The sequence below is a fragment of the Chiloscyllium punctatum genome, chromosome 4 (assembly GCF_047496795.1).
Source record: "Chiloscyllium punctatum isolate Juve2018m chromosome 4, sChiPun1.3, whole genome shotgun sequence".
Taxonomy (NCBI): domain Eukaryota; kingdom Metazoa; phylum Chordata; class Chondrichthyes; order Orectolobiformes; family Hemiscylliidae; genus Chiloscyllium; species Chiloscyllium punctatum.
In genome coordinates, this window is record NC_092742.1 from 30,581,511 (window position 1) to 30,594,338 (window position 12,828).

The following is a 12,828-nucleotide window of genomic DNA, read 5'->3' on the forward strand; positions in this document are numbered from 1 at the left end:
GCTGTGAGACATTAATTGGCAAAGCAATTTACTTATTTCATTTAAGCATCTAAGAGACTGATCCATGGCAAATTAATTTTGTTTTCATCAGTCAGGTTGCTTGATTGCAAGATGAAAATCTTGCTTCCTATCAGCAAATCTCTCTTTATTACATAAGTTGAATAACACGTTTTTTTCTACTTTCTGATTGATCTCCTTCCCTTATGTTCTGCTCCTCTCCATGATTTCCCATCCACTTTTCTACCTCTTGTGCTGCTGTTTCTTTATCCAACTACCTGTCCAGTTTGCAAATGGAGAGACACAATGAATAACAGAGATGGCCAGCTAATCTTTTGTTTTTAGAAAGTGATTGATTACAGGGTAGTTCCCCCACATTAGGGGAGGAATCAATCTAGGACCACAATCTAGCAGAATATGGAGGCCAGGTAACCTAGGGGATGGAGAGTACAGACAGCAATAAGATGAGAACCTAAGTCAATAAATTAATCATAAGTATGAATGTTGCATTATATTTTGATATCAACGCATGACGGAAATATTGTGGCAGAGTGAGAGACACATCATGATGCCCAAAATAAGGGTGATATGAACAGAATATCTAGAATTTGTTCAACTCTTACAGCTAGATTTGATTTGTGTGGCATTCCACCAATTACAGGTTCAATCCCCTTCCCCTTATCCAAATTCAGTCTTCTATTAGATAGCTAGTTCTGTAAACATGCACACAACCCTCGGCATCAAAGGCGCTTAGCTTATTACATAGCTTTATGCACTGCAACTTTGCAAACATATTTTTAAAATCTAAACATATTGCGTTTGCTGATTCCCTTTATCTATCCCAGTTGTTACCTACTCAAAGAATTCTAATACATTTGTCAGGTTGATTTCTCCTGCATGAAACAAGACTGAGTCTGCTTGATTATATTTTGCATCTCTAAATGTTTTGTTATTGCATCCTTCAAAATAGCCTCTAACATTTTCCCAAAGACAGATGTTATGCTTACTGGCTTACAGTTGCCTGTGGTTTTTTTTTGTCTGCATCCCTTTTTAACTAAGAGTGTTACATTAACAGCTTTCCAATCTTCTGGGACTTCCCAGAATTAAAGATTCTTGGGAAATTATGATCAATGCATGCACCCTCTCTGTTACCACTTTTAATGTTCTATGATACGACCCATCAGGTCAGGGGACTTTTTAGCCTTTAACCCCAATAGTATCACTTGTACTTTCTCTCTGAGTTATTTAATATTTTTCTTTACACTCTTTTTGCCTTGATTATTCAATATTTTTGGAATGCTGTTGGCATCCTCTTTCATTAGGAACAGAGTTCCAGGGTTTTGATTTCGATATAATTCTCTAGATGCTACTATAATAATAACTGAAGAGGAGGGGCGAACAGGCATATAGAGATAGGGTGAGGAAATGGCAGTATGTGAACTTGAGAGCCAGCATGAACGTGATGGTTCAAATGGCCTTCTTCTTCGATGTTGTTAATCTATGCTGAAAGATTATTATTGCTTTAACTCTACCTTAGGAGATGAGTGGCCTGTAATGTGATAAATTAAAGAAAATGTTTCAAATGAAATGAAATTTCACCCTTTGTGCCTGTTTTCACATTGATTATCAGGAGTGGTGATGAAAGTTTAATCTGTTCCTTGGATATAAAAATCCAGAGTCAAATTATTTGATTTCATTCTTGGAAGATGCAGGTCTACACACAAATCTGCCTATCACTCAGTGCAACTTAATAAGTGCAACAGCTTCACCCAAAAATGGCAGAGAATGTTGTTTTGGGAACAGTTCATTTTGAAATATTGGTGAAAAGATGCAAGTTCACTGGAACTGACTAATGGGCCAACATTGGAATTTGCTTTGTGCAAGAAGTGCCTTCCTGAAGCAATCTGAAGTTAGCTGCACCACAAATGCAAGAAGAGATAATATTCATAGAGTCTTAGAGTCATAGAGATGTACAGCACAGAAACAGACTCTTCGGTCCAACCCGTCCATGCCGACCAGATATCCCAACCTGCCAGCATCCAGTCCATATCCCTCCAAACCCTTCCTATTCATAAACCCATCCAAATGCCTCTTAAATGTTGCAATTGTACTAGCCTCCACCACTTCCTCTGGCAGCTCATTCCATACGCATACCACCCTTTGCATGAAACAGTTGCCTGTTAGGTCTCTTTTATATCTTGTCCCTCTCACCCTAAAACTATGCCTTCTAGTTCTGGACTCCCCGACCCCAGGGAAAAGACTTTGTCTATTTATCCTATCCATGCCCCTAATGATTTTATAAACCTCCATATGGTCACCCCTCAGCCTCCGATACTCCAGGGAAAACAGCCCCAGCCTGTTCAGCCTCTGCCTATTGCTCAAACCTGGCAACATCCTTGTAAATCTTTTCTGAACCCTTTCAAGTTTCACAACATACCAAACTGTTAGCTTTTTGGAGTGAAATTGCCATTCTTTTAAGGTCCCAATTTTGAGACATGTTGATATCTCTCACCAGCACTTAATTTCTCTTCCAGCAAAAAAGTGAGACAACCCATCATCTCAACAACTTCAGCTGGGTTCAAGCCCAGGTGTCACTGATGTTCAAACCCATTGAACCAATTATTGTTTCTATTTGTTTTATTTATACCTTTTTGTGGGCTTCACAACTACATTTAGTTCAATCTGAATAACTGATGCTTTGATAAATCCGGCAGTACAGGAATCACTCAGCAGGTCTTGTCACACCTATGACAGAGAAACCAAATTAATGGTCTATGGGAAAAGTTAGAACAAGTGGGAGAAATTTGGGACAAAAAAGGGGGAATCTGTAAGCGAGTGGAGGACAGGAGAGAATAAATGACAAAAGGCTTCATGGTGCAAGGCAGAAGGGGGTGGTAATGGGACAAGTGAAGAAACAAAAGGTTTGTCGAGAGGAAGTGGGAATTGTAGGATGCTTAATGGCTTTAACTGAAAGAAAAGTAACATGAGAGAAACAAGAAAGCGTTTAAATGATATAAGATATAGCATTGGGGCAGAAGTTAAGCCTAAAAGTGTTGAATTCAGTGTTGAGTGCAGAAGACTATAAAATGTTTGGTTGAAAGCTGAGGTGCTGTTGCTCAAAGTAGTGTCAGCATTACTGCATGGTAACAGTTCAAGGACAATGAGATTAGAAGGAATAATAAGGTACTGGGATAAAATGACTGGTGACCTGAAGATGAGGATTGTTTTTACCAACTGATGAATGTACTTTTTAAAATGTATTCATGAAATGTAGATATTGCTAACAAAATCAACATTTGATACCCATTCCCAATTGCCCCTAGAAGGTGATGGTAAACTACCTTCCTGAACTACTAGTGTCCAACTGGTTTAGATAAATCCACAGTGCTGTTAGAGCGGGCTGTTTCATTGTCTGCCGTGACTGGATGTGGTAAGACTGCAGGTTTTTGGTCTGGTCCATCAGTTATGAAATTGCTTGGTTCTGTTCATCACCTGCTGCTTATGCTGTTTGTATGCATGTAGCCTTTGTTTATGTGTTACTTGATGTGATGATTCGTCATAAGGTCAGGAATTAATATTGACAACTCCCAACGTTCCTCCCTCCTGTCTGAATACCACTCTCCTAGATGGTGTTGTCTGGAATGCTGTGTATAAGGTAGGACTCCATGAGTAGGACTATGTCAAGCTGTTGCGTAACCAGTCTGTGAGACAGCTCTCCCAGTTATGGCACTAGCCTGCAGACATTAGTAAGGAGGGTTTTGCAGGTTCAAAAGGGCTGTGTTTGCCCATATCCATGTCAGGTGCTCTGTCTGGTTTCATATCTTTTGTTTAGGATTTCTTATGCAATTGAATGGCTTCCTGACAATTTCAGAGAGCAGTTAAGTATCAACCACATGTAAGCCATTTAATGGTAGCAGATTTCCTTCCCTAAAGAACATTAGTGAACAAGATGCATTTTATGACAATCAAAAGTGGTTTCATCACCATCATTAGGTTTCTAAGGCCAGATTTTTATTGAATTCAAATTCCATGGTGGGGTTTTGAACCCAGATCCCAGCTTTTCTACTTTCCAGTTTTAGGATTTCTACTTCAGTGACTGCACGACTGCACTATCACCTGCTGTTAGCTGATTAATATCCAAGATACTTTATTAATGACTTTTCAACTCTGTTACTTAATGCTATCTCCTCATTGCTGACTGAGTTAACCATCCCTCAACCCCCCCGTTGCTATTTTCCTAGGTTTTATCAATTTAAAAAGTTAAGAATATTTTGAAGAAAATATAAGGGGCATTTTTCGAGTTGACAAAATGATATGTAACTTATTAGAATCTAAGGCTCGCAAAATGATTGTGACAATTAAGTTAATATGAATGCATTAAACTTGTATTGATTTTTATACAATGGAGAGTAAACATCTTTTATCAATATTGATGAAATTATGTGGTGTATGTTCAGATGGATTCACAGTCTCATGATCTCTATCTATTTCCTGTAGGTAGTTGGATGAAACCTTTTGATCCCACAGCAACGTATGAAGCCGACTTCCACGTAGATAACACAACAACAGTGCGAGTTCAAATGATGAAGAGGCTGGGGATGTATTACTCTGGTTATGATCAGCAAATTTCCAGTTATGTGGTTAGCATTCCATATCATGGAAATGCATCCTTGGTGCTGATTCTACCAGCCCCAGGAAAATTGGCAGAAGTCGAACAAAATCTGACCATTAGCCATTTTCAAAACTTTTTTTTCTCGCTACCGTTTAGGTACGTTCAGTGAAATCAAGTTATATTCATTTTTGTCTGACAATATAGTGGTGTTTATTATTCATTTTCTTCTAAAAATGTAAAAAAATTCTAATCTTACAACACATCTAGTTATCATAGAATCCGTACAGTGTGGAAACACACCATTCAGCCCAACAAGTCCACACCAACCCTCCGAGGAGTAACCCACCCAGATATGGCCCCTTACCCTATATTTACCCCTAACTAATGCACCTAACCTACACATCCCTGAACACTATGGGCAATTTACCATGGCCAATTCACCCAACCTACACATCTTTGGATTGTGGGAGGAAACCAGAGTACCCAGAGGAAACCCATGCAGACACAGGGAGAATGTGCAAACTCCACAGACAGGAGCTGGAATCGAACCCATGTTCCTGGCACTGTGAGAGAGCAGTGCTAACCACTGAGCCACTATGCAGCCCCTGTTATCAACTCCCTTTAGATTTCATAGCCCTAGTGTTCCTTGTCACCTCTTTCCACTAGCCTAAAGCTTGTCTTCAGCGTGTACCTTCTGGAGCATGTGCAGCAGCAACTTGCTAAACCTTCATTGGATGACTTCTTCCAAACACACTAACTGCATCCCAAAGAAAAACAAGGGCAGCAAATGCAGAGGAACAGCATCTTCTCCAAGTTCCTGTCCATGCTGCACACCACCCTAACTTGGATGAACACAGTGGTTCTTTAATTGTTGCTGATCAAAATAATAGAATTCTGTACCTAACAGCATTCTGAGAGCATTTTTGCCACATAAATAGCAATGAGGAGTTCAAGAAGAGCACATTCTCAAAGCCATCAGGGAATAGACAAATAAACAGGAATAAACATTGGCCTTGCCAGTGACCCCTATTTCTTGGGAACTAGTGTATTCTGAAAGGACTTAATTCCTTTGACAAAACCCATGACCGGTGATACAGGATTTCCGAGGGAGACAATAGTACTTGTTAGCAAGTGATAGACAAAAATATTCATTAGCAAGTGATTGCTGACAAATCCTTTAACAGCATGGTATTATTTTCCTCAAAACAAACAACTTTTTTCTTGTCCACACTGTGAATCTGTCTCTTGTTCTGACATTAATATCATAGCAATTTCTAGAGACTCTCCAAAGTGCATCTCATTTTCTCATTTGTTCCAAATCCTAATATTTGTGATTTGAATATGCCTCCTAGAGTCATACAGCACAGAAACAGAACCTTCAGTCCGACCAGTCCATGTCGAACATAATCCCAAACTAAACCAGTCCTATCTGTTTGCTCCTGGCCCATATCCCTTCAAACCTTTCCTGTTCATGTGCTTATCCAAATGTCCTTTAAATGTTGTAATTACACACACATCCATCACTTGCACATGCAAACCACCCTCTGTGTAAAACATTAGCAGCTCATGTCTTTCTGGAATAAGTCTCACCGATTCCTATAAAACATGGTTTCTTCAGTATATCAAAGTAATCTAAGGAAAAGAATCAGAAACCAATTATAATAGCCAAGACTGACTCAAATCTATTGATCATCTTAAAGTTTCTATGTACAATTTCAGTTCTCTTGTTAATTTATGCAGAGTTCATGTACATATATAACATGTATATATGTGGCCAAACTTAACACCATTTTTACTTAAATTATTGTTTTCTAGTCATGTGTTGACAAAACTAAAATTAAAATGACAAATTTAATTTTAAGTAAGAAATTAATGAGTCAACAATATCTCTCTGTGTTGTTGTGGTTCTGTTCGCCGAGCTGGGAATTTGTCTTGCAAACATTTCGTCCCCTGTCTAGGTGACATCCTCAGTGCTTGGGAGCCTCCTGTGAAGCGCTTCTGTGCTGTTTCCTCCGGCATTTATAGTGGCCTGTCTCTGCCGCTTCCGGTTGTCAGTTCGAGCTGTCCGCTGTAGTGGCCGGTATAACCGGAAGCGGCAGAGACAGGCCACTATAAATGCCGGAGGAAACAGCACAGAAGCGCTTCACAGGAGGCTCCCAAGCACTGAGGATGTCACCTAGACAGGGGACGAAATGTTTGCAAGACAAATTCCCAGCTCGGCGAACAGAACTACAACAACGAGCACCCGAGCTACAAATCTTCTCCCAAACTTTGATCTCTCTGTGTGTTTGTCATAGGTCTGCAACTCTGCACCTTCCAAAGTTATTGTTGAAGGAATCCTACAAGCTCAAAGATCTGCTGATGTCTATGGGTATTGTGGATGTATTCACAGATAATTCAAACCTTTCTGGAATGTCTGAAACTGCCCCTCTAAAAGTATCTGAGGTAAACCAACTATTTGTTTATTGCAGTCTAACAAATGATATTGGGAACACTGGCCATATTATTAGAATGATCGAGGTGTTGAAAGTACATAGAACAGATGAATGATTATCATGGAAAGGACAAAAAATGCTTTCAGGTTTCTCTGTGAGGTTTCTTTTCAATAAATCATATTTCTGGAGTACAATTACAAGAAAAATTGTTCTCTGCTGTTAGCCTGATGACCCGTATTTTGTTAATTCTTTAATTCTAAATAGATTGACTCCACCTGATACTGAGAAACATCTAAGTTTCATGTTGCTAGTCTGTGCAAGCCTTGACACAAAACCAGGGACAACTTGTGGTCAAACAGAACCAGTTGCACTATGACCAGTGTACACATGATCAATCGTCACATATCTTGACAATGCTCTGAAATCTATGATGAATCAAATAATAGCCATCTGATTTTTTAAATTAAGAGCCATTCAGTTTTATTATGACCACTAATCAAATGAGAATCTAGGATTGATAATAGATTCCCGAAAGAATGGTGTTTTAATATGCAGTTTGTCATCTTAACACCTGTCATGAGCAAACTAGAGGATGAGCATTCTCAACATGGAAGTCGGAGCTGGTACCTGATGACTTCAGCTCAATGCTTGTTGTAAAGGTCCTCCATGCTTAACACAGGGCACAAATAGCTCAGATCTTTCTTCCATTCGTTCTGGCTACATTCAGTCAACATCCACAAACATTGGCAACTAACACGTGTAAGCCTCTGAGGACCCATATGGCACATCTCTGAATCACTTACTGGATATTTCTGCACCATGGCAGCACTCAGGACACAGCAGCAACCAGCATTGTCATGATGCATCAGAGTCATGCACCCAGCTTATGAAGTGGACCACAATGCATTTCTGGCCTGTTTGCTTGCTGTCATAGCACTTACTCACTTTGAACCCACTTGGATGTCCATAACATCCCTACTTTGCTTTGCCTTTAGGTACCTTGCACCTGATCCTCACAGTCCTGCCATATTGCTATGTTGTTTAGTACAGGTACAAAACCAGGAAACTTGTTATGGTCGTCAGCAGACCCCAGTCATCAAGGAAGCAAGCTGTCACCCAGGGCTACCAGTAACTCTGGTAGTCTCTGATACCAGTCCAGGGGCATGTCACAGTCAGTCAAACTCTCAGGGTGATTAGAGTCTGACTCTCTCCACATAAGGATTGAGCAGACAAATGTCAGAGAGCGCACCACACATCTTCACTCTTTCTGCCCTATTTTGACCTGTTTTTATCCTAGAATGAGAAAGAGATGGGCACTAAGGGATGAAATTGGGTAACACAGCTGTTTCTTTTGGTGTGGGTCAGAAGGTGTCCAGAGCAAGTGAGTAGGCAGCACAGTGAGCACACAGGGGTTACTGATGGTAGGGTGGGTGACAATGAGTGAGGGAAGATGAGGCTTAGTGCAGAGGGGGATGAGGTAGCAAAAAGATGGAAAGGATGAACTATTGGAGAAGATCTGTACTGGCCAAATGGAGAAGGACATTGATCCTCTTCCTAGGTGGCTGTGCACTCCTCCAGATGGCTGCAACTGCACTGATCCACATGGCTGGCATGGTCCATATTATGGCATCTACTGTCAGTCCTGGAGGCTATTGGACATCCCACCTCCACACCACCCTGTCCACCAACATCTTCAGGTCAATGCCCGTGATGCAAGATGTCAATTTTCTCTTCTCTGCTACATCTCAGGCAAACATCAAGACATGCACCGGGGCAGCTCCATAATGTGGAGGTGTTGGACTGGGATGAACAAAGTCAAACGTCACACAAGACCAGGTTATAGTCCAACAGATTTATTTGAAATCTCAAGCTTTCAGAGCATTGCTCCTTTGTTAGGTGAAGGATGAAGGAACAGCACTCCAAAAACTTGTGATTTCACATAAACCTATTGGACTATAACCTGATGTTGTGTGACTTCTGACCATCTCCAGACTGACAATGCTACTCCAGTTCCACAATGGACTTTTACAAATGGCACCAGCACTTGGGGTGAGGTCCACTTCCAGGACATCCTGACGGTGGAAGATTGATCAGGGTACAGTGAATAGGAGAATTGGAACAGAACCAGGCTACCTTGTAGGTAATTAATGAAGTAAGGTTGGTAGGATATGATGAGACATGTTGCAGAGGTAAACCCAACTTGAAGCGTGACAAAACTGACATTTAGCCAAAGAAAACCTGAGATTATGTCCATGTATTCAATCCTCTGGATGTTTGAGTTGCCGAACTATACGGACTATGTCAAATGGTGTTTCTATTAACCTGGTGTGGTTTCCTTGTTATTGCAGGTGACCCATGAGGCAGTGCTGGATATTGATGAAACAGGAACAAAAGCTACAGCTGTTACAGGAATTGAAATAATACCATTCTCTGTTCCTTCTGAGTATGTATTTAACAGGCCTTTCTTCCTATTAATTGCTGACCACAATGTTAAGTCTGTCCTGTTTGCAGGAAGGGTAATGAATCCCACTGCGTGATGCAGGCAAAAACTCCACACACTTCCAAGAATTGTATCATTGATAAATGGAAAGCAATGACGTTATGTCCAACAACGTTTAACATCCAATTGTTTGAGAGCAACCTTAAGTAATTTAGTAAATGTGCTTTACCATAAAGTAATGTACCAAGCTTTTTATGAAGGCAAACAAAGATCTCATCAATAATAATGAATGTTTCAAATTTATTTCAAATGTTTGTCATGCTTTGAGTAATTCACTAGTATGTATATGAATAACTTACATTAAAACAGAAAATGCATCTGAACTTTGCAGTAGTATTTGCGGTTTGTTTTAATTTATTGTTTTTCATGAACAAGTGTTTGGTAATTATTGTTTGTTGATGAATAGAAGGGCCAAAGAACTAATCACAATTTCAATTATTTCCAATCTATGCAACATAATAATGCCTTTTCATGCAATGAATTTCCATGTCTTTAATCATTCACCAACATATGCTCCCATTGAAGTGAGTAATCACCAAAAACAGACAGGTTAGAGAGCACAGAAATGGCCATGTCACTCAGTTGTGTATTCATAAGCAGATAAAGAAATGTTGTTCTTTGAACAAGGCAACACATGCAGAGAAAAATCAATTGGTAAATTTGTACTTATTGTAAAAAAATGGAATGACAGTCAAAATTCACAACAGTCATGGCATGAACAAGATATTCCTGGATTTATTTCCTTACATGAGTCAACAACAGCTGATACCTCCAAATTGAACACAATATTACTCTTTCAGTTTTTTTTTACATATGTCAACCAATTAATGATAACAATTAATGATAAATGAAGACATTGATTTATACCAAGGAGCACCGCTCACGATGGTATCACGAAGTAGTAAATAAACTTTGAAAATCAGATACTAAACATCTAGTCAAAATGAATTTAGAATCAAGGAAGACTAAAGACTTATTCTAAGAATCTTCAGAATCTAGGTTGATATGTTGCATGCTATTGCCTATTGACATATTCATCAAAAGTGTGCAACTACATTGAGTGAGAAGACCTAACGTCCTATTCATACAAAGAAATTACTGATGTTCTCTTATTAGTTAAATGCTTCTTATCAAATATTCAATATTTTCAGACATTTGTAAACAGTCAGAACAACCAAGTTAAAACACATCCTGCAATCATCAGAAATGCTGACCCTATGTCTAAGACATTCATTTAATCACTGGTGTATTCAGTTACAGAGAATTTTCTGTTTCCAATGTTTTGACTATTTAATCAAATTACATTCATTTTTAAATATGCACCATGGATAGGGTTTAACGGTCTAAAAAATTGGCACTTGTGCATAAAATTTCCATGTTACTCAAGTTGGAGAACCAGACAAATTTTAAGTATTCACTTGTCCATCCTGCTGTCAATTTAGCAATTATTAATATTAATAAACAAAAGGGCATCATATAAAGATAACACAAGGACTGCTAAGATTTAAACAAACATCTAACACCATTAACATCTCAATGTCTACTAGGGGGTGTACATTACCAGCAGCGAAATGTACATCACCAAAATGTAAAATCTGAAGTCAAAAGAGTTATATTTGTATAACACCTCCACATGTCTCAGAAGTATATCAAACTGAATAAATTCAATTGCTTTCACTATGGTAAGTTTCTCAAAGGGAACCATGGCAATGGAACAGTTCAGCAGAGGGTGAAATTGCAAGAAGTCAGCTTAGTGTTCATCTGATGAAAAGATATTTGTCCTCCAAAAACTTTTATACTATGCTTTTTGTTGAGCCAATTGAATGTATTGAAACAATTAGCCCACTTGGCATAATTATTTGAAATATTATTTTGGAAAAGGGGTCTGTTATGAAGGTTTTTTTGGAGAGGTAATTGTTGGGGTAAAGGAGTGCATAGTGGCACCTTGAAAGTCTTCACCAGGTTAGAGTCTGCAGTTGTAACTCAGATGGAAACAACGCATTTCCACTTCCAAAACAAATTTAATGTGATCACAGTCCTGTTTAAAAAAGTCAAATGGAGGCACCCAGCAGAGATCATACAATGTTAGCACTGCTGCCTCACAGCGCCAGAGACCTGAGCTCAATTCCCACCTCAGGCAACTGTCTGTATAGTCTGCACATTCTCCCTGTGTCTGCGTGGGTTTCCTCCGGGTGCTCCGGTTTCCTCCCACAGTTTAAAGATGTGCAGGTTAGGTGAATTGGCCATGCTAAATTGCCAGTAGTGTTAGGTGAAGGGGTAAATGTAGGGGAATGGGTTGCTCTTCGGAGGGTCGGTGTGGACTTGTTGGGCCGAAGGGCCTGTTTCCACACTGTAAGTAATCTAATCTAATCTAAAAAGTATAGTTACACTTGGAGCAAGAACAGCACCCGGACACAGTGATGCTCCATTGGAATTATAGCTAGATGTAGTCAGGAGCCAGTAACACCTCTTTCTCTCCAGCAGCTGAAGGAAGAAATCTGCTGCTGACAAGTGATTGGAGATAAGTGATGAGATGAACCTCTGGAGCATTGCATCCTGGTCTTGAATCAAGAACTAGAAGTGGCTTAGAGATCACACAAGGTTAGGGAATACCTGTACATTGGCCTCTTCACATTACATCCTGTAATGTAATCCCCTTCACCTACACTCAGTGATGCCACATGTTCTCCATCACATTCCTCCTCACACTCAGGTTCCAGCCACACCCAGCTCTGACTTTAAATGCACTTCATCACCTTCCCAATTATCCCCATATGCCATTGCTATGTACTACAATCCATGAGCAATGTTATGTACCTGATTTACTCACTGAATGCACAGCTTCCCTCAACTGAATACCTGATTTTCACTTGTTGATCTGTTTACTCACCCCATGTGAGAGAAGAAAGTGGAACTGGAAGGACAGGGAAAGGGTGAAGGTGAGTCAATACCAATATTTAGGGAGGTGATGGCCTAGTGGTATTATTGCTGCTAATCTAGAGACCCTGCAGACTTGGGTTCAAATCCTGCCAAGGCAGAAGGTGGAGTTTGAATTTCAATTTTAAAAACCTGGCATTAGAGTATAATGGTGACCATGAATCCATTGTCAACTGTTGGAAAAACCCATCTGATTCACTAATGTCTTTCAGGGAAGGAATCTGCCATCCTCTCCTGATCTGGACAACATTCGACTCCAGACCCACAGCAATGTGGTTGCCTCTTAATTGCTCTCTGGGTTGGGAATGATGGCCTTCAGTAGATTCCTAATTCGAAATTTTCATTTC

General features: G+C 39.7%; 1 protein-coding gene across 1 annotated transcript in view; it reads left to right on the forward strand.

Annotated features, from left to right (window-relative positions):
- Positions 1–12,828, forward strand: part of LOC140475910 (uncharacterized) — a 65,360-nt gene that overhangs the window by 6,908 nt on the left and 45,624 nt on the right. Inside the window, exons 3-5 of the mRNA XM_072567837.1 lie at positions 4,495–4,765; positions 6,907–7,054; positions 9,393–9,577. Coding sequence (XP_072423938.1) covers positions 4,495–4,765; positions 6,907–7,054; positions 9,393–9,577 — 604 coding nt within the window. The remainder of the gene's footprint in view (positions 1–4,494; positions 4,766–6,906; positions 7,055–9,392; positions 9,578–12,828) is intronic.